The sequence below is a fragment of the Miscanthus floridulus genome, chromosome 8, assembly GCF_019320115.1.
Source record: "Miscanthus floridulus cultivar M001 chromosome 8, ASM1932011v1, whole genome shotgun sequence".
NCBI lineage: Eukaryota > Viridiplantae > Streptophyta > Magnoliopsida > Poales > Poaceae > Miscanthus > Miscanthus floridulus.
This window is the reverse complement of record NC_089587.1, coordinates 102,604,505-102,625,868: the sequence shown is the minus strand read 5'-3', so window position 1 is coordinate 102,625,868 and position 21,364 is coordinate 102,604,505. Positions and strand designations below refer to the sequence as shown.

At 45.1% G+C, this 21,364-nt stretch overlaps 3 protein-coding genes across 4 annotated transcripts; 1 reads left to right on the top strand and 2 right to left on the bottom strand.

Annotated features, from left to right (window-relative positions):
* Nucleotides 1-2,116: 2,116 nt before the first annotated feature.
* On the bottom strand, nucleotides 2,117-3,535 carry LOC136473117 (zinc finger protein 8-like). The gene has a single exon (XM_066470810.1). It carries the CDS (start codon nucleotides 3,217-3,219, stop codon nucleotides 2,302-2,304), a length of 918 nt encoding a protein of 305 aa, XP_066326907.1. The 5' UTR covers nucleotides 3,220-3,535; the 3' UTR covers nucleotides 2,117-2,301.
* A 9,146-nt stretch (nucleotides 3,536-12,681) lies between these two features.
* LOC136477101 (protein PHOTOSYSTEM I ASSEMBLY 2, chloroplastic-like) lies at nucleotides 12,682-16,943 on the top strand. Of its 2 annotated transcripts, none has more exons than XM_066475122.1 (5): nucleotides 12,682-12,892; nucleotides 13,193-13,266; nucleotides 13,827-14,007; nucleotides 14,545-14,637; nucleotides 14,839-16,943. In XM_066475122.1, exons 1-5 carry the CDS (start codon nucleotides 12,778-12,780, stop codon nucleotides 14,967-14,969), a joined length of 594 nt encoding a protein of 197 aa, XP_066331219.1. In that variant the 5' UTR covers nucleotides 12,682-12,777; the 3' UTR covers nucleotides 14,970-16,943. The 2 variants fall into 2 exon arrangements, with proteins under 2 accessions (XP_066331219.1, XP_066331220.1); XM_066475123.1 differs by having other exon boundaries at nucleotides 12,683-12,886; nucleotides 14,839-15,170.
* A 151-nt stretch (nucleotides 16,944-17,094) lies between these two features.
* Nucleotides 17,095-19,908, bottom strand: LOC136477100 (uncharacterized). Its single transcript, XM_066475121.1, has 3 exons — nucleotides 18,858-19,908; nucleotides 17,476-17,555; nucleotides 17,095-17,387 (listed from the first exon to the last, which is right to left on the bottom strand). The coding sequence occupies exons 1-3, from the start codon at nucleotides 19,740-19,742 to the stop codon at nucleotides 17,294-17,296; spliced, it is 1,059 nt and encodes a 352-aa protein (XP_066331218.1). The 5' UTR covers nucleotides 19,743-19,908; the 3' UTR covers nucleotides 17,095-17,293.
* Nucleotides 19,909-21,364: the final 1,456 nt, after the last annotated feature.

The window sequence follows — 21,364 nt, the reverse complement described above, 5'->3', positions numbered from 1 at the left end:
GAAAATCGTAGTAAAAAAACAATTATTGCGCAATAATAAAGAACATATATTCTACTCTACTTCTAAGAACTAATTATAGCATCACATACTAACAATGATGATCTTGACCACCATGGAATAATTAGCTAGGAATTTAAATGTGTTCATAGACACCAACCGTTTGGATGATGGATTCACCACAATTTGAGCCTTGCACAAATGTCCAATTGAAAAAGTGCTCTCTAGAATGGAGAAAGAACTAGAATAAGAATCAAGCAATGTAGCCATCAAAACGAAGCTAATTAAGCAACAAAATCAAAGAAGTAGATGTTTGTTACTAACCTTAAAGCAAAAAGATCAAGTCATTCTTCAAAATCCAAGCATTAGCTTCATGGTGAAGAGCAGCCGCAACAATGGAGGGAAGGGTCTAAACGCACGCCTCTGTTCTTGGGATGGAAGAGAGGATGAAGAAGAGGACGGCTGCAACATTTTTGTGTTGTAGGCTTATCACCGTCGGCTCTTGGCTAGAATCGACAGTGATAGAGCTCAATCACTGTTGGCTCTTGGCTTAAACCGGCAGTGATGAATGACCGCCAAAACACTGTCGGTTCAAGCCACAAACCGGCAGTGATGTGATCCTTCACTGTCGGTTTTAGCCTAGCCCCAATCATTTTTTTTTTATTTTTAAGCTTATAACCGGTAGTGAAGGTACATCACTGTCAGTTCTCACAAATCCGATAGTGATGTGTGGTTGCTAGTTTCCAATAGTTATCGGCTCAAAACTCAAATGTAAGTCTATGTTTCAAGAGATTGAAAACTATCTAAAGAATATACAAAGTACAAATAGAAAGTTCCGACTTTGAGGAGACCTATATATCTCAACAAGAAATGCAATAGCTTGTACTAGCTAGTAGACCTATATATGCGTTGCACTGCACCTAGCTGCTTGTTATTCAAAACTAGCATCTGATAATTAAGGAGCACTAAAGAGATTTGTTTAAGTAATCAGGTGTCCTATGTATACGATTCAAAAGCTTCAAAGTTGGCTTAATTGTCTGACTTTCCCATATATGATGATGGATGATATGATTATTCTACTACTGCTGCACTCTTTTTAAGAAATATGCAATTATTGAACAACAGCTTTCCAGACTTTTCCTTAAAGGCAGATTGCAGTTTTTGTTGGGATGCATAAAAATGTTTATATAATTTCATATACACAAGTTCTGCATCTTATGGTTTCAAATGGTACACGGAAGTGAATTGAAGGGAGCTAAGAGTCATTATTCGTAAACATACCATTAGCTCCAGCTAAACATCGAAGGTGCCGCTAACTGAAATAGAAACCTCAAACGGAGCATGTTTGTATATTTCTCGCAAAGTTCATTTCCAAAAAAAAAAAAAAAATTTGCAAAGTGAATATTTTCATCAGTGGTCACATCCCTTCGATCTCTTTCACAGCGGAACGAACCAAAGTTTGTTTTTCCCCACTTCAGAACGACGAAGAAGGTAAGTATTATAAATTGTTCAATGTAGCGCCTGATTTTCTCTTTTCCGAATTTTTTACTACCAGTTAAGACCAGGGCAAGAAAATACGACGACTATATGCTCTTTTCCGAAGGTACTGGGCCTGATGATTAAACATTTAAGTTGCCATTCAGAAAGTATTTTCAAATCTGACGATCAAACAAACATATTATAATTTCAGAATAAGGCATGCTAAGCAAAGCGCCACATGCTCCAAGCGTCCAAGTATGCTTTGTTTCCCTCACAGCTTAGTGAAAAGATCATTATGTATAAAAATGAAATCAACACCGAAGAATAAGGCATGATATTCGGATTCATAAATCATGGAGTTTAGATTTTGAAATAAATTCACTAATGTTTGAATTATAGAATAACTTAAATGGGTGCGGGTTAATTAACGCACAGTTCAAATCTTTCAAGAAGTGCATGCATGCTGAGTTGCGAATGTACTTCGGCAAACTAAAGCCTATGTTTATCGATAGCACAAGTTCAGAATCTAAAATTGTAAATTACTCCTTTCACCAGCTATAACAATCCCTTTTTATCTGTACCAAATTTTAGCTAAAAGAAATGCTCAAAAGGAACTGAACAAATTCCAGAAGTGCAGACAAACGGTTGAGAGAGATAATTGCTTTCTTATCTTTAATTGAACACCGTACTGGATATAGAAGCTGAACTGAACAATTGCAAGCATGCATGGGAGAGGAGGCCAAAAAAAAAGAGGGCACTCAATTTTTGTTTCGTAAAAGACCAGCAATTTTAAGTCTGTGGCCGATGGACTGTCATTTCTCGCGACTACAAGCTCAGATCCAAACTCACATTATTCTCATTCTGTTTAGACTCCGGCGGGGCGGGGCGCTTATGAGGCAAAGCCGACGATGACGAGGAGGAGGTCAACGGCGAGAAGGGCGCCGAGCCAGCTCCCCGCACCACCACTGCTGGTTCCTCAGCTCCGAGCATCATCGGCAGTGGTTGCACGGGCTGGTCTTGACGTTGCGCGGCCAACGGAGCCGGAGTCCCCACTCCGATGCCGCCGGCGCCTGTGGGGACCTGCCACAGCCCGGACGACGGCGCCACCGGGCTGCCGTTGATCGGCTGCGAGATGGACCCGGGTCCGCTGTAGTACCTGCTGGCGCCCGCCCACGAGGGGTAGTGCGGCGGCGGCGGCGGCGCGGCGGCGAAGCGGTGGTGGTGTCTATAAGCTGCGAAGGCGGGGTAGAGGTGGGCGGGGTCCGGGTAGTAGTACTGGGTGTGGTTCATGGCCATGGCGGTCTGGAACTGCACGCGCTTCGCGTGCTGCCGCTCCCGCTTGTGCGCGTTCTGGTGCCCGCCCAGCGCCTGCGACGTCGGGAAGTTCCGGCAGCAGTAGTGGCACTCGAACTTCCGGGCCCCTCCGCCGCCGCTGTCACTGCTGCCTGCCCCAGCAGCGCCTGCCGCCGGTTCGGCTGCGGCGGCGTTGGCGGTGCTTTCGTTGACAGAGCTATCTGCTTCTTCCACGTCGGCGGGGGAGGCCGCCCCCAGGGCAGCGTCCGGTGGGACGTCGACGCCGAACAGCCGGATGCCGGATGTCCCAGCGGAGCTTCTCGGCGACTGCTGCTGCTTCTCGCGGGCTGCGGCCGGGCGGATGAACGGCAGCTGCGAGAAGGAGTCGATGCTCGCGGCCGCGCTGCGGCCGGTGGTGTCCCCGCCGTCATGCGCATCTCGCTCGCTCATCCTGCTAAATCGATCGACTCGATCAATCTAGCCTGATGAGGGAGGGTACGGTGTAGCTAGGGACGATGGGGAGCGGGCAGGCGTAGGGTTAGGGTTTGATTGGGAGAGGAAGGCGAAGTGACGGAGGAAAGGTAGCTGCCCTGCCGCCGCTAGCGCTTGTGCGTTTGGAGATGTTTGGTTGCTCCTCATGGATTATTTGAGACTGCGGCGAGGTTAGAATATTGCAGGATATGGGGTGAATGGAATGCCATGGATTGGAGCAGGAGGGGCCGTGTTGCTTTGCAGTGCACAGCTGTGGGGACGTCTCCTTCCTCTCCTCTCCTCTCCTGTGTCGGGACCAGCTGTGTGTTGGGGGATCCATGTAGCACTGTAGGGGTTGTCAACAACGTAAGTGTGGTGTGTGTGTCGTGGACTCGTGGTCCTACGTCCTGCGCCAGTTTCGGTGTTGCCCGTAGTACTTATGTGTAGTGGTAAGTGGGATGTTTTAATCTGTGCATCTGCATGCCATATCCTACGCTTGAATTCAAAATTCAAAATATTACTATGTTTTCAAAGACATACCGCTTTTCGAAAGTTCCACGAATATAAATACACTTTCCCTAAAAAGCAGTCTTTGGTTCAGCGATAACGTGATCCTTTGGTCTTGCTTCAAGATTCGTACATCTGATCCGTTAGATCTTCATCTCATGGCTCACAGCTGTTCCATGGACACATGCTATTTTTGAGGCACGTGGAAAAATAGCAAATCTCATATAAATACAAAACACGCATGCTCCCCCCGTCCCATAATAAATAAGTTTCTTGAAATTTTGGATAGCCTAAGGACGTTGGCAAAAGACGTATGTACCCTCGTCTCCTTTCCTTTTCTAGAGGATATCTCTTGGATTTGGCAGATATCATTTGCGTGCATCGATGATTAACTTCCACATTAGGAGACATTCTTCCATGTTTACGTAGAATGTTATTTATTTATTTATTTTGTTACAAATTTTGAACCTCAAAATCTTATTTATTATGGGATGGAGGCAGTATACTCTTTCTTCATTTCCTAACAAGATGGTATCATCAGCGTGATTAGTGATTAATAGAGATTGATTGATAAGTGGCAAGTAATAATATAATATCTACCAAATTTATGCTACTATCTAACGCAAAACTACCAAATCTCTTATATTTTGGTACTATTTTTAATGCTTGAGTGTACTATGTTATAGGACGGAGGGAATACATAGTAAAATCTAATCATAAAGGAGTTCCTAATTACCTTTGTTTTCAAATCTAGCAGTAATTGAATCATTCCCATCTTTTTATATATATAGGCTATGTTCGCTTATCTTATAATCTATCTTTTTCAGCTTGTTTTTTCAGCCGAAACAGTGCTTTCTCTTACAACAAATCAGCCAGAATAGTATTTCGACTTGTTTTTTCAGCGAAGCGAATGGAGCCATAGTAGTGCTTGCTTCTACTCACTCCGTCATGTAATATAAGAGGTCCAAGCGATTTCCAAACAAATAATGAGACTGGAAAAAGACCACCTTGCCCTCATTAATTAGGATGAATGGATTAGTTTAGTTTTTATTTTCCTTAATCAAGAGAAATATAAGGGTAGAGTTCAAAATTTGTACCAAAGTACAATGTATTCTGGGTCCTCGACTCCCTCTCTTCTCTGTCTTTTTTGGTAGGAAATATAAGATGATCTTTTGTGAGGCTTCTCATTTTGCCTGAAAAATATTTAGGTGATCTTTTTATGTGAAAGGAGTACACGCTATGAGCCTATATAACATCAAAGGGCTGTTTGGTTAGAACCCTGGACCAGACAACTTTCACCAGGCAGCAGATGTGATCCCAGGCACTTATGTCCTAATTGGTTCTTGCCGCCCAGGCAGCGTTCCCCGACGTTCAATTTTGGATGCCTAGGGCTGTTATGGCTGCCTGGTCGGCGGTGCCGTGAAGAGCAACCAAACATGCCCTCAAAGTCCAACGCCGCTGAATAGTTTGGAGCCTGTTTGGCAGGACTGAAAATAAGACAAAACACTGTTCCGGCTGATTGTTGTGAGAGAAACATATTGTTCTGTTTGGAAGCACTGTTCACGTGAACAGTGCTTCACGAGTGGGCTGGCCAGCCAGCCGAACACCCTTTTGGTTGGCAGACACGTTTGCCTAGTGCCAATCCAAACAACCTCTGAGTCACAAAATGTGCTCTGCTCGGATCAATAGGTTATTAGCCATGTTTCTACTCAAGTTTTATACTCACTCTGTCCCTGAATAAATAGATTTTTAGAGTTGTATTAAGTCAAACTTTGATCGAATTTCTAAAAAGATCCATCAAGATTTATGATATCAAATTATTATCGTTAGATATATCATAGAATATATTTTCATAATATGTTTATTTTATGTCATAAATGTTATTACTCTTTCCCATAAAATCAGTCAAATTTAAGGTAGTTTGACCTGCACGGATTTTAAGAACTGATTTATTTAGGGACATAGGAAGTATTATTAACCACATGTCTTATTTTTCTATATTTATTCTAGAAGAAACATCTATATTTATTAGCTAGGCTATGTGCACCGATGGCAAGATATATATATGGACTTTGTTAATTTAAAGATCGACTCGATCAAACTCTTAAAAGGAGGGTATATAGGTGCGGATGAGATTAATCCCAAATCATAGGAGTAGCGTACTAGTAGAGAATGTAAGGATTGGTACGGTACGCGTCTGCACAATCGACACACACGGTAAGGACGTTTTGCACCACATGACGCACACCAATGCGTACTACTAGAAAACACCCACTCCTATTCCCGGGAAAAGAACGGGACCTCCGCCTGACGAGTTTTATTGCTCCCGCACCGCACCCAAACAGTGCTACGCCCGCCCCGTCCCATCCGGCGCGCATCCGTCACGCATCACCTGGAGAAGTCAAGTGATCGCACGGCGGCCGCGCGGATCGGTTTGGAGACGGGGACATGGGACTGACGGGCTGCAGCAGGGAAGCGCCCGGGCCGACACGTCCCTGCCGCGGGGCCTCAAGTACTAGGCTGGTTCCCACGACCTCCCGCCACGTCTTTTCCGTCGAAACCACCCCCTACAGCCCGCATCGATGTGTAGCTCCCGTAGACCCGCCAGGCGGTCGGTACGTAGCACCACACGACGCGGATCGATCCGCCCGTCACGCCGGGCGGGCGGAGCGGATCGGTGGCCGGATCGACTACTCGCTGTCGTTGGTTCCCATGGGAGTGGGGGGGGAGCCGGGCCGTGGAAGTGGAAGTGCATGGTGGTTTGCGAAAGGGATGGATGATGGATCGCGCCCGGGGTCACGCGCTGTTTCCGGTCGGTGTTCTCCGTCGTCAAATCCACGAATGATGTACGAGCGGTCTTGGTCTCAGGAAGACGGCCGGCGGGCCGGCCGATGCGATGGAATTAGGGAGGAGTGGCGGAGCCATGAATTCGCGGCTGGGTACGCCAGTGTATAAAATTTCGAAGCGAAGATGATAAGTTATAATGGCCAAAACAAATCCATAATAATAACCAAATTACAACTTCGAAACTTAAATAAATCATCATTCCGCATTAGCACAAGTTTGGGAGCTTCACCATCCGTCTGTGCTGGCATAGTGCTAACTGCATATCGCTCCATTACTCTCAATCTCAACAGAATTAACATTTGGTGTGGATGTGAAGGTTATTTTTTTCCTTTGCCTTTGCAGCTTTCTCCCACAATGCAAATATGTTAACACCCTTCTTCTTCGTCTACGTTACAAAAATTAAGAACAAAACCAAGAGAATTAGAAAAAGAAATTTTCATTAGCTCACTGAACCACTGAGGAGTGGATCTAGGCTCTCGGGTGTTCTGCATCTTCTCTGCTCACCTTGCTTGAAGCCGCCGAGCGCTGAGGCCGAGGGGAAGGGCCCCGGTCGCCGGAAGGTGTTGCAGAAGGGGCGCCGCTGTCGCCAGTGCTCGGCTCCTTCACGCTGGGACCTGGGAGGAGGCAACCGCAGCAGGGAAAAGGGCAGGGCCGTAGGGGGCGACCGGGCGAGCCAGCGAGGTGGAGGGCAGGGGGCGAGTCGGTCAGAGTGGGGGAGGTGGCGAGGTGCTGCCTGGCGGCGCCTTTCGCGGGAGTGTGGGAGGTGCTCCGTGCTCCATGCTGCGGCGGGGTGATGGAGTCACGCAGAATGTATTCTGGGCTTCCTTCGTAGGCTGCAAGAAATGGCTGTTCTATTGGGCCTACGAGGGAATGTAACAAGATACGTATAAACCTGTGTATTAGTGTGTATATATACATATTAATTTTGTCTCCCAAATCTTGGGTATGTCTTGGCATACAGGGGCATACCCCTACCACCGCGCATGCTAGGGAGGGAACCATTGATTGGATAGCTTTGCTCCTCTACTGCACCGGGGAATGTTTTTTTTAGAAAAAAAAATATTATTCCTTACCTGATAAGCCGTGTTGATAAGTTCAAGCGAGCTGATAATTCAAGCAAATAGCCAAGGACTAGTGTTTTTCTCTCATAACAAATTAGTATCAGCCGGCTATCAGCCACACAAACCATGACATAGATTGATCTAGCACTTTACGTGTAAGTCCAGTGGAGTTGTGCAAGATACGTTCCATCACATGAAAGAAACACATCAATGTATATGTATATATATATATGGGTTATTTGGATTCATGCCATTATAATTTTCAATGCTTAGAGAAACATCATTACTATTCGCCTATTATGAAGCATGATATTACAATTCTTCGTTTCCCACAAAAATGCTACTGAATACGTATGGACACAGCCTGGGCCCAGCTGCAGGCGTATACGAAGACGTATACTTCATCTCCTCTGTCACTGACATGCGGGCCCCACATGTCACCTTCTTCCTCTCCTCATCTCTCTCTCCGGCTCTCTCTCTCTCCATCCCGACGCGGCCACGGCAGGCGCTACCGGCGGCGGTGGCTGCGGGCTTGCGGGCGAGCCGACGAGCCGCTGTCGTGACCCAGCGCATCGTGGTTGAGCAGCCGACAACGGGAGCGCCACAGCCGAGCAGCATGATGCGGCCGGTGCGGAGCTCACCGCCAGGGCGGCGCGCCGAGGACGCGGCCGACGTGGAGCTCGCGGCCTGCCCGACGTGTTGCTGCTCGCCCGCGGCGCTCGGGCTGCCGGCGTGCTGCTGCTGCTCGCCGTGGCCTTGGCCGCATCGGGATGGAGAGAGAGAGAGGATGAAGAAGAAGATGACATGTGGGGCCCGAGGGGTGATGAAGTATATGTCTTCGTATACGTTTGCAGCTGGGCCCAGGCTGTGTCCATACATATTCAGTGACATTTTTGTGGGAAACGAAGAATTGTAATGACATACTTCAAAATAGGCGAATATTAATGGCGTTTCTCCGAACATAAAAAATTATAATGGCACGAATCCAAATAACCTGTACAGTATAGGACAGTTAGGCATCCAACAGTGAACGCAACTCAAAGTGCATGCATCTATGTAAATCCTACTTTTCAAGTGATCCACGCAAATAACGCGACTGCTAGAATTAGTTATATACTTTCAGACCGCTGATATATGCCTCGAGACAAGCTAATTTAGGATAATAAGTTATTTTGTAGACACCTCTATTTACGATAATTTTATATACTAATTTACAATAATGTCAATACATATTTACGATAGTTGGGTTACTATAACACATAGGGATAACGTTATAGTAAACCACTTAGTAAGGAGTTACTATAATCTCGTAAATCAATATAGTAATTATTATAACTCAAAGTGGCTACAAAATAAGTTATTTTGTAGCCAGCTACACATACTCGGTTACTCGTTGGATGACTGGATACGCTATGTCGGGTTTAATTGGTTGTGACCCGCTAAGGGTAGTGGTTACTTCCTCCACCTATATATATGGAAAAAATTTCCACACACCCTTGGAGTGGTTACTTCCTCCACCTATCCACCTACCACTATACTCCTGTACTACCCTTAGCGGGTCACAACCAATTAAACCCGACATAGCGTATCCAGTCATCTCCATTTACGATAATTATATATATATATATATATATATATATATATATATATATATATATATATATATATATATATATATATATATATATAACGTGTGTCGTTATATCAGCACCCCACACATATATGTCGACTTCACGATATATACGGTAATACTACGTGTCTCACGTCTGATCCATGCGCAAATCCCCAGACACCCATGCGTCTATCCTTGTCCTCCCCCACATCACTCATCCTGTTCACCCCCTCTCTCTTTCTTTGTTGCAGCTCTCTCTCTTTCTCCGCAGCGGCGCTCGCAAATGCCTCCCGCACGCCCGTCCCTCCTCCAAGCGAGCTCGCCAACATTGGGGACGCGGTCCTCCCTGCTCAGCGCCGCCCATGCCCCTGTTTAGTCACCTCCCCTCCTCACACGCCCGCCTACTGCCGCTCTTGCTCTACTACTTCGCCGTCGTCGCCTAGGCCCCTCACCCACCGCTGCCATCTTAGCCGACCTGACTCTTCCGCTCAATATGGATGTGACAACGGTAAAGTCTAAATGTTTTGTATATTTATTTTATTTGTTTCAATTGTTCGTTCCTCTTTGTTGCGGATTTTGTTCACTTTTCTAGGATTTCTATTCTGATTTTTGCTTGCCCCTCTCTATAGGATTTGTGATGTTTCAGTGTTTGATTTTGCATGTTGCGATGGTTGATTTGAAATGTTAAGATGGGAATTGGTGTTGCCATGGGGGTATCCTTCTTCCTTGCCGACTGACTTCGTGAACGCGACGCTTTCATGTTGCAGCTGAATGAATTAGATGTTGCAGTAGCCTTATTTTGTTGTTGCAACAAGTAATATTTCTTTGTTGCATTAGTATTTTTATTGTTGTTGCATGAGTTGTTATCGGATGTTTCAATAGCTGAATAGCAAAGTCTCCCTCTTACAGGAAAAAGGGATTTCGATCGGATGTTGCAGCATGAAACATCTCTATTTGTTCTGGCAGGAATTCGTTATTCTTATCATATATTTCTCATTGTTGCAAATGATGACTTCTAATGTTGCATCTCGCATTGCTCCATGTTGCAAAGTCACTTTTGATTGGATCACTTGTGACATGCGGATCCTCCAAGCCACTATGGCACCCGTCGTTGAGCACATAGGCCCCACCGTCATTGAACCATCCGTCGGATCCTTTGTCGCGCTCTCCGACGATTGCGCATCTTAAGCACGGGTGCGAGTCGCAAGCTCCCTTCACCTCTGCGCCGCAGGCAACATCTGCTGCCAATCTCGTCAGCTCAGGTGCTAGCATCGATGGGAGGAGAAGGAGCAGGGGAGAGGATAATGTTGTGTTTACGAAACAGGGGAGAGGATAAGACTGTGCTGGATCCATTGGAAGGAAGCAGTGTTACAGATAAGCAAGGTACGACACGGGATTTTTTTATTCGCGTATTTATGTTTCAGCAAGGATTTGCACCGTCCGACGCTAAGCGTCCGGATCGGACGTCTAGGCGCTAGCAACTCCTCAATATATATATGCAATATGTTGCCCCTTTACCTTGTCCTTGCCAAATGTAGCAATATTGGTGTGTTGTGCGGACCCGGTTCCTTCCCGCGCTCGCGCTCGTCCTCACCCCACCCCCACCTCCTCCTGCCTCGCCCCTGGCCAGCGATTGCCTTGCCGCTGGCCGCGCCGCTCACCCCACCCTCCCTTAACCTCCACCGCGATACGCCTCGCCGTCCTCGCCCCCGCCCCCACCACTGGCGGCAACTCAACACTAGATTGAGAGATGATGGGAGAGGGTCCAGTAAATGCGAGAAAACTTCGAGAAAAATAAATAGGCCGTCTGATTTATTTGTAGATAAATTTTTAAGCTAGTAATCTATTTATTCAGAAACAAATGGAGTATCAATGATAATAAATTTATAATTATAAAATTATAATAATATAATTTATAATAAATAATAATTAAATAGTAATTTGGGAGACCGTAACTGTCAGATTGTGTCTTATAAAGCGGACACTATAATCTCGGCTCTCGCTAGCCTTATCATCAGTCGACAAGACCCCATCCTTTTGCCTCTGTGCCATTTTCTGGAGCAGTGGGAGAGGTCGTCAGTCATCACACAGCCATCTCTCACTAGCCTAGCATGCATGCTCCTGCTGCCGCGCCGTGCAGTGCGTGCGAGAAGCATTTTCTGGGTGGATGTTGGCCGTCGTACTCACACGACTTTGTTTCTTTCTCCTTTCTCCGATCTCCTTTCTCCATTGCCCTCCAACCGAGGTCTTCGTCTTGTGCATTGTCAACCGTTCGAGCGGTTGCAGTGCTGCTTGTCTCATGTTTTTAGGGCTTTATTAATACTATTTCTTGACGCGTGCCTGGGGCCATCAATGATTAGTTATAGAGTAGTTCCCCAGCATACAAGTTCAGTATGGCAAAGTAGTGTACCTTTAGTTAGAGCGAGTCCAATAAAAAAAGCAAAGTGTTTAGCTATAAAACAAGTAAGCTCATCTATATAGCAACATTTATAAAACAATGATCTTTTTACTTGTCTCTATAGTTGTTTTATATTGGGCCTATTTGGATCCACCCAAATAAAGTTTAGCTAGCTAAAATTTCATAGCTAAAGCTAAAAGTTCTCTTAGCTAAACTTTAGCTGGGGTGTTTGGATCCTCTAGTTAATAGACCCAGCTAAACTTTAGCTGGGCTTAGCTGGGTTGAAGTAGCTAAGCTCAGCTAAACTTTAGCTAGGCCGTTTGGATCCCTAGCAATTAAATTTAGCCAGCTAAAGTTTAGTTGGTGGATCCAGGCCCATTGTTTATGAATCCTAGTTTTATGCTCACAATTAAGCTTCAATTGTTCACTTAGGGTCTGTTTAGATCCACACTAGCTAAAATTTAGCCAATTAAAGATTAGCTAGCTAAACTTTAGTTAGAGGTGTTTCGATCTATATACATAACAAAAAGCTATAAATCTAGAAAAACAGACCGACTTACCATTTAGAATAGAGGGAGTAGAATGTTGGTCATACAAGTAACAAGCCTACTCTTTCCCTTGCTTGTCTCGTTATTTAACTCACACACGGCGGCGAAGCGTCAAGACACAGCTCACAGAGCCGGAACACACGCACGTCTTCTGCTCGGCCTTCACTCTTGGCCTGTTACGCGGACGTTGGGCCGAGTCAGTACAGAGAGCGTCGCTGATTGAAACACCAAGCGACGCAGCTCACAAGTGAAGCAGACATGTGGCCCCATAGGACGGGTGACTCGGCCCAACGCCCGCGTAAACAGGCGTGAAGCCCAAGCAGAAGACGTGTGTGTGTGTTCACCTCGCCGCCGGCCACTTGGGTTGGGCTCGGGCGCTCGGCCTTACCCCGACCTGACTGGGTTGGACCCGATCACTCAATCGCCTGGGTCTCAACTCTTCTGAACGCTGAAGTCCGAACCGGACAAGATATTTCGCACCCCCTATCTCCAACGCCGCAGCCGCTCGCTCCCCTCCTCTTCTGGTCCTCGAGCGACACAGGGAGAGAGAGGCGAGTAGTGCCGATGGCGGGCGCTGGCTGCCACTCGCTCCTCTCGCCGGCCTCACCAATCTCGCCTGCGCTCTTCTCGCGACACCGAGCGGCCGCCGTAGGTGGAGGAGCCTGCCGGGCGAGTAAATGTGTTCTCTCTTCCTTCTTTCTCTACTGTGCTCGCTCTGCTCAAGATTGGTCGGCAAAATTGCAGGATTCGGCATTGCTCCCCATGCTATCGCCCTGTTCGCTTGGCTTATAAGCCGCGAACAGTATTTTTCTTTCACAACACATCAACATAGCATATATCTTTCTGTGGTAGATATAGTATAGAACAAAATATGCCTAGTTTTGCTGCTTGTTTTTAGCGTTAGTGGAGAAATGTAACAGTGCTGGTTTTGATGTTGAGGCTAAAATAACTCTCAGTTCTTGGCATGCTTTGGATTCAGTGCAATCGCAGATCAGGTGTCTTGCCAAAGATGAGGATTCAAAAGGATGCACGGAAACCTCCAAGGGCAAGATGGTAAGTGTTGCCTTCTCATGTCCAGAAAGTTTGCTAAACATGTGCCCAACTTCAGTAGCCTGTATACAACATTAGCAACGTCAAGACAAGTCCTACCTTTCTCAGTGCTTTCTCTTCCAACTCTACAATCAGAGTTAAGAAGGGACGGATAAGAATAGAGAGCATGCATGATCTCATATTATGTGCAGTAGTATATGGTAGCCAAGTTCTTTACTATAAAAGTATATTTAGAATCTGGATATATTTGATTCTAGTCATTGTTTTTTTTGTGTGTTTTATTAAAAGAACAAACTGAAGAAGCGTTTGCAGATTTGTTCAACTGAAACTATCAAACATCCCAAATATTACTGGTGTCCTTATTATGTTGTTTGAGCGTTGTGAGTGTGACCTTTGCAACAATAATCCTGTCATTAAGAAATAGATATAATTCTAATTGCTCCAGAGGTGGTCTTCATGATCCTCAATATGCATCTCTGTTATTTTATTTAGCATTATTTTTCATCAGCATTTCACTTCCCTTTCGTGGCAAGTGTTCTGATGTACCATCTACTATTATACAGGATGAAGAAGCTACACCTTCATCAAGACGAAAATGTCTAGTCTGTCTCAGTGCTGTTACCTTAATCAGCACAACAAGACCAACAATGTTTACACCAAACGGACTTGCTGCAGATATGGTGAACAAGCCCGGGATACAGAAAGCTGTTTGCAGAAACTGTAATGGTAGTGGTGCTGTGATATGTAAGGGTCTCGCGGCACTTGTTCACTTTGTCTGTTGCTTGTTGATGTTGAATGACTTCATCAGTTCCAAACTCCTAGTCCTGCCAATAGGGCATCTACCTTCAATAGGAAATGGAAATTATAGAACCAACAATTTTGTTCATTGGAATAGCTAACAACTTTCAGTATGCCATTTATATATGCTAATAAATATAGTGAGTCATGCTTTGCACTTCTCATTTCACTGCAAGTACCTACCTTAGCTAATGTCTACTAAGAATCAACTTCTCATTTCACTTCAAGTACCTACCTCGGTTGATTAGCAAATGTCTACTAAGAAACAACAGCAGTTCTAGTTTTGAGTGGCTAACCGGAACACTATAATTGGCACAAATGAACTGATGAAATTGTACATGCTGATCCAATTTATTATGTAGTAAATACAGCTTTTTAGTACTTGTATGGAGTATAGTTTCATGTCAGGGCCTCCAGTCGGCAAAACTACAAACTTGTTACTCCTTGTTCTTGGAGTGATAGTTCGATTTCATCTATATTCAGGTGACATGTGTGGTGGCACAGGGAAATGGAAAGCCCTCAATCGAAAGAGGGCGAAAGATGTTTATGAATTCACAGAATGCCCAAATTGCTACGGTATGTTCTTTGAATCATTTCTGCCTTTCTAGTGTATATGCAACATGTAGTTTCAGATGCATGTCCTCATCCGTAGGAACTAACATTTTTACTTTTTATATTTATAAAAGCACTACATATGGTTCATGTTTGTTTGAACATTTCAATAATTATGTCCATTTTTAAGTTGTCAAGAATTAATCATGCTACGCATGTCATTAGGCCGTGGGAAGTTGGTATGCCCTGTCTGTCTTGGAACTGGCCTGCCAAACAACAAGGGACTCCTCCGACGCCCGGAAGCCAAGCAGCTGCTTGACAAGATGTACAACGGCAAGATACTGCCAAGGTCGTAGCTCACTCTTCAGTCTTCACCAAGCCCAGGATTTTGTTGAATCATCGAGTAGGAATGACATTTGAATCAAAGTAGCCCTAGTAGAGTGTAAAATTTTTGTTAGCCGTTCAACAAAGATTACACACATATGTAATGACCTTTTCTAAGCTATATAAACTAAAAGTCAAAGCAAGATTGATGTGGTCGTCGGTCCAACAGTGAAAAACTAAACCCAAAAACTAATGGCCTACTCACACATCATCAGAAGAAATGAATCGATGCTAGAAGTGTTGGACGTCGGGATGCAGAGAGTGAAAAACTAAACCCAAAAACTAATGGCCTACTCACACATCAGAAGAAGAAATGAATCGATGCTAGAAGTGTTGGACATCGGGATGCACAGACCGTACGAGACGACGGTGAATGCATGATAACTTATTCCAAGGTCGCTGTCGGCAACGTACAGCGCTGCATGTGCTACGGGAAGAAGCACATCAGAGACTCTAATTTGTTGCCTTTCAAGGCGCAAAACAACTACGGTGATAAACTGATAATAATAAAGATGAACAACGGAAAACAAACTACATCGAACAGAAGGAAGAGATCGATCGATCCGGTCCGGGGCCTCAGAGACAATTTGGCAAATGTGATGCATCAGAAAATCAGATGGTACGGACAATAGATCTCCAAGCATCGGCCCCAAAACAACAGAGCGAAAACTTTCATCAGAAAAATAAACAACAGAGCGAACGCGCATTTAGAGTCATCCACAAGGGAGACGATGGCTTTGGCTTCTCTCACCCTAACACTATGGACCTGTCTTTGAGCATGATGGAGCGGCGGATTATGGAACGGCAGTCTGCCGGTCAGGGGCACGGCGGCGGCTTAAATAGTGAGTACTGTCTGTGAAACCCTAGCTACACGCCTACACAATCCTGTTGGGCTTTCATTTAGGCCTGTGATCTCTGAGCGTGGGCTTGTATGAGAACGGAGATTATGGCATCCTCCGGCCCAGAACGAAGCCCAGCCAGCACAGAACGAAGCCCAAGCTCCCAGTTTTTTACCTAGATTTACCTCCAACTTCCAAGAACCTCATAGGGTAGTCGGAAACGATTGAACGCCACCGTCATGGTCAGTTTTTTTTATAACTCCTTGAAATGAATATATTAAAACAAATGACCAATTACATCTAAACCCTTGAGAGAGAACCGAATTATAACTAGCACTACGGTGCCATGGAGACGGAAGGACCTCACTAGTCGAAGGTAGTAGAAGGCCGACAAACCGTCGATGCAAACCATCTCCGACAAACCAAAGGATATAATGAAGCTGTCGACAGAGTTTAAATAAGCAGCTTCCAGCAAGCCCATTGTGGCCAGCTTGCTTCGCAGAAAGCGGCAACAAAAAGAGAAGATGACGACGCAGGTCTGCCTTTCTGATCGGCAAAAAAATCCCCAACCGAAAATGCAAAACTTTTGAGGCACTAGGAACCACTGGCCGAACCACATGAACATAGTATGAGATTTTATTGGACTTGCCACAGTCGACAACGACGAGACGGCAACTGAACTACCAGCAGCAGGATCTACTCCTTCCTCCTTGGGCTTGGGGTCTTTGAGCGGGTGTGCCCACCCCCACTGAACGGCCGCAACGGCAACAAACGACGCAGCGGATCACCGATACCGGACCGGCGTCTCCAGGCCTGTCCGCTGCCGCTATAAGCCGCAGCGCGGCAGCGGCTGCATCTGCAGTAGGCTGTAGTCATCGTCTACAGTATTTGCAGCAGCATATTTGATCGCTGTCAAACAAAGACAAGCATAATACTACCATATAAAAAAGTGTCGGTTCATCTGGCTTATAAGCCATAGCTTATCGGCCAACGACTTATAAGCCATGGCTTATCAGCCAACGAACAGTATTTTTCTCTCACATCAAACCAGCCAACAGTACTTCTAGCCATGGCTTATAAACCAAACTAGCCCAAATGAACAGGGGGAGATCAATTGAAGTCCAAAAGCTACCAAAACACAACAACCGAGCATATATGGACACTAAAACGCTTCACACTGACACAATAATGTCCCATTTTTAATCACGCAACAAGGGAACCAACCCCTTCAGCATCAGCAAAGATCAACACTGACTCATTTGTGCCAGCACCAGAACTGGGAGCAAGGAACACTAGCGCGATGCATAACAGATGTTTTTAAACCCCCATGATATGCAGAGTTTTTGTGTTTAAGGACATGGAAAAAAAAAACTGGGTGAGTAAAACATGGCTTGCTATGGCATTCATGGCCTGACCCCGTAAAATTTTGAAATCCAACTTCATGCCAAATAGCCTCTTTAGATCCCAAAACCAAACACTCCGCGTATCCGCTGGAATATGAGTTCTCTCCAGCCTCTCTCCGTGTTCTCTACCACAGTTGAATTCCCATACCTGCAATTGCTCAAAGGCAAACAGATTATGAGTACAAGAGAGGAGCATCAACAGATTTGACGTTCAAAGCATAGGATTATCAACATACTTGTCTTCCTCTGGCACATCAGTTTGTTTGAGCTTTATGATTGTAACTCCAGACTCGGGCTCATCAAACGTCAACCGGACCTGCATTTCGAGTTTCAACAGCACGGTGAGAAGACAAACATACTAATATGTAGTAACATGGCTAAAATAATCCATGGTATGCACAGGCATGATCATAATTATAGACGCCTTGTGCCCATAAGCATCTACTATATCATATCTCAAGCGAAATCCTGCATTCCTACAGCAATAGCCATAGAGCAGCATTGGAAAGGAGAAGAAAAAAATTAGATGGCTAAGTATCTAAATCCACAAGCTAATCACAGCAAGTCTACACACGCATTCCAAATAAGATGAGCCCACAACCCCTTGCATACATTATGCATTGCTCAGAAGTGTTGCATACCCACTGCACAAATTCAAAACTCATCTGCTAAAATACTGTTGAAATCAAGATAACAATTACATGACCCTATACAAACAGGACACGCCAGACAGTAATATTGCATACTCACTAAAGACAATTCACCAAATTGTTGTGAACTTGTGATTGATTACTGATGAACTCAAAATATTGCACATTGCATGATTCCACATAGTACACGTTGATGGTGCGCTTGGCAACTAGAGTACATGCTCAGTACAAAGTGAGAAAATTCAGAAACCTTCAGTGCTCAATTAGAGAGACCTAATTGTTTTAATAATCGACACATTAGATGGTCTTTCCCTGGACGGTGCTATGTGCGCATTTAAATGGTAGGAGTACTCCCTCCATTCCAAATTATGTTTCCTTTGGCTTTATCCTAAGTCAAACTTCCCTAACTTTGACCAATTTTTTTGAAAAAATGTATTAACTTTTAAAAGTTCAGATAAATGCACTATCAAAAAAAAATCATAAAGGATTTAGTGAAACTAATTTAATGTTTGTAGATGCTAATGCATTTTTCTATAAACTTGGCCAAAGTTAGAGGAAATTGACTTAGGATAGAGCTAAAGTGAACTATAATATGGAGTGGATGGAGTAATTCATTGGAGAGAGCTACATGAACATTAATTGATTAGCGTGAATCCTTAGTTTGATGTTTGAATTTGAGATCAGAATGGGTAGAAACAACAACAGTGCTCATCAAACTTGTATTTTCTTGAACAGTCTTATTAATCGTCAGTCGTATTTTCTTGAATTTAACAAATTATTAATCATTAAGAGTTATTCATCGTATCTTCCCCGTCACTAACTTTCGGCATCCAAATTTCTGTACCTAGATTAGTGAGCATACAAGAGCAATAGCAAAACAATTTCTGTACCTAGATTACTGAGCATACAAGAGCAATAGCAAAATGATTAGCTGCCATAGGTACCCAGCCATGGCATGAGGATCTTACCGAGGAATACAAGCCGTCAGGCCAGCTTCCAAACCGCCACTTCTGTGCAATCAGTTTCCCTTCTTGCAGCTCCTCGTTGACGCCAGTGATGGACCCATCAAAGAGGCTAAATTCGCCTCCAACCTCTCTGCTGATCCTCGCATTGCTCTGTGTAAACCCTTTCCATCTGTTCTCATCCATCAAGATCTCATATATGTCCTTTGAGCGGCAGTAGAACTTCTCCGTCATCTCAATGGTCTTGAAGCCCTCCTTGTCCTTCCCCTTGGCCTTTTTCTTCTCTGCAGCCGGCGCAGGAGCCACCACCTCCTCCTTCGCTGGGGCGGCGCCAGGAGCCGCAGCGGCGACCTTCGCGGGAGTTTTCTTGGACTCCAGCTCGTCCTTGGCCGGTCCCCCCTTGGCCATGGCAGCGACGAACTCCCGGATCTTCTCGAGCACCAGGGGTTTGCCGCGGGCGAGGAAGGCGTCCTTGGCGCGGAGCGCGAGGGGCGTCTCGTCGCCGCGCACGGTGATGCGGAGCTCGGGGTCCTCGTCGGCGTTCTCGTCGGCGAGGTAGGGGACCTCAGCGGCGCCGGCGACCTTCACGGCCCCGGACTCCGAGGCGGCCTCGGCCTCCCAGGAGAGGGTGAGCGAGAGCTCGTACCCCGGGATGACCTTGCCCTTGCGGATGTTGACGTAGGCCTCGCCGTCGAGCTTGTCGAGCGCGACGGTGCGGAGCGTGAGACCGCCCTCGCCGTCGAGGACGGTGAGGCCCGCGAGCAGGGAGGAGAGCCGCGCGCGGGACCACTCCAGGCAGTCGCGCTCCGCCCAGTGCCAGTTGTGGACGTTGGCGCCGTCGGCGCGCTCCTCCACGATCCACCGCTTGTCACCCTCGCCGTACTTCGCCATGGGTGCACGGTGGTGTTGCGGGGAGGGGGAGGGGGAGGCGGAGGCGGGCGTAGGGTTTGGAAGGCCGCTCGGATTCGTTTGGATCTGCGCGTGGTTTCGTGGTGTGGGGGGTGTGGAATGGATGACCGGAGACGAGAGTTTTTTTAGAGCAGGAGGCGGCTGCTTCTGGATGGTTCGGTGGTGGATCGGAATACTCTCGAAGTTCAGGGGCAAACAAGGGGAAGGAGTCTGGTAGCTTCTGTTCTGCCGGTGGAACACTAGAAAGCCTGCTATTGGGGAAGCTAGAGATTTTTCAAAAGCCGCTGGTATTTTCTTCCTTTTCAATAAAAATAGAAATTTTGATTGAAAAATATCTTTCAACAGTTTTTTAATTATATTAGATCTTGGACATCCTCGATGCGAGATTTCTCACTAATTAACGATGTAAAATGAGATTGGCTTACGCACAAGTTATAAAAAAATTGATGGAAAGATGTAGAGAACATTTTTTTATTTAAATAACTCTACAAATAATAATTAGAGAGTACTTTGAAGAAAACTCTTGAGATGCTCTTAGGCCATTTCCCTTCCTAAATCTTATCACGCTCTGTCTACAAAAGTAATTTATAGGTGATAAATAAAATAAGACTCATGATGCATAGTTTCATTTACAGTACAGTTCTAATATCGAAAGAAGAGGTCTTTTAATAGGATGGTCCAGCTAGGGCTATGTTAAGTCGATCTCCTTCGGCTTGTTTAAACTATTCTACTTAATACAATGATACGTAAATATTTTACGTATTTGAGAAAAAAATTACAGTACAGTTTCGTAAGCTTACACATCTAAATGTTGAATAATGTAATCAAGTTGAATGCTCCTATTAAAGTTTCACTTAGTTTTCAATTTTTCAATATGTGGGAATAAAAAAAGCTCCTAGTTTAGTTTCGTTATGTTTGGGTCATTAACCGTGCGCTTATATGTAAAACTGATCTCCTCTCTCTTCTCAAAATTTCAGAGTCATGTTATTATTTTTGCTAATGTCTCATCTTATTAAATATGAATAAAACTTTTTATTAAGAATGACCTTCATGTAAGGCACGCAAATATTTATTTGTCATGTAACTATAGATAGCCACGAGGTCTATAGGCGCATGTGCACTACTAGAAATATCCACCTCAATGATGAATCCAAACACGTCATAGAAGATCGTTTTTTATAACGAATATTTTCATTTCGTCATAGATCAGTAGTGACGATCCTGTAACCTTCCCTTTCTATGACGAAATCAGGCATCGTCACAAAAAACGTCATCGCAGGGTTTCGTCATAGATCACCTGCACGACTCATCTGTGACGATCCCCTTTAAAATTGTGACGAATAGGGCTTCATCATTGAACTAATTACACATCTATGACGAACAATATTCGATCTTCACGAATGGCTTCGTCATAGATCTCTACACAGTATTTTCTCTATCCGACGTGTACTTGTGGGACCTGTAGTTACTCATTCGTGATGCTTGTAATTCATCATAAAAGTCTCCGCTTGGTCCTTTCTTCGTTCGACGCGTACCTGCGGGACCCTTCAACATCCGACCTATGGGACCCGATGGCTTACGTGTCACGTGTACCTATGGTACTG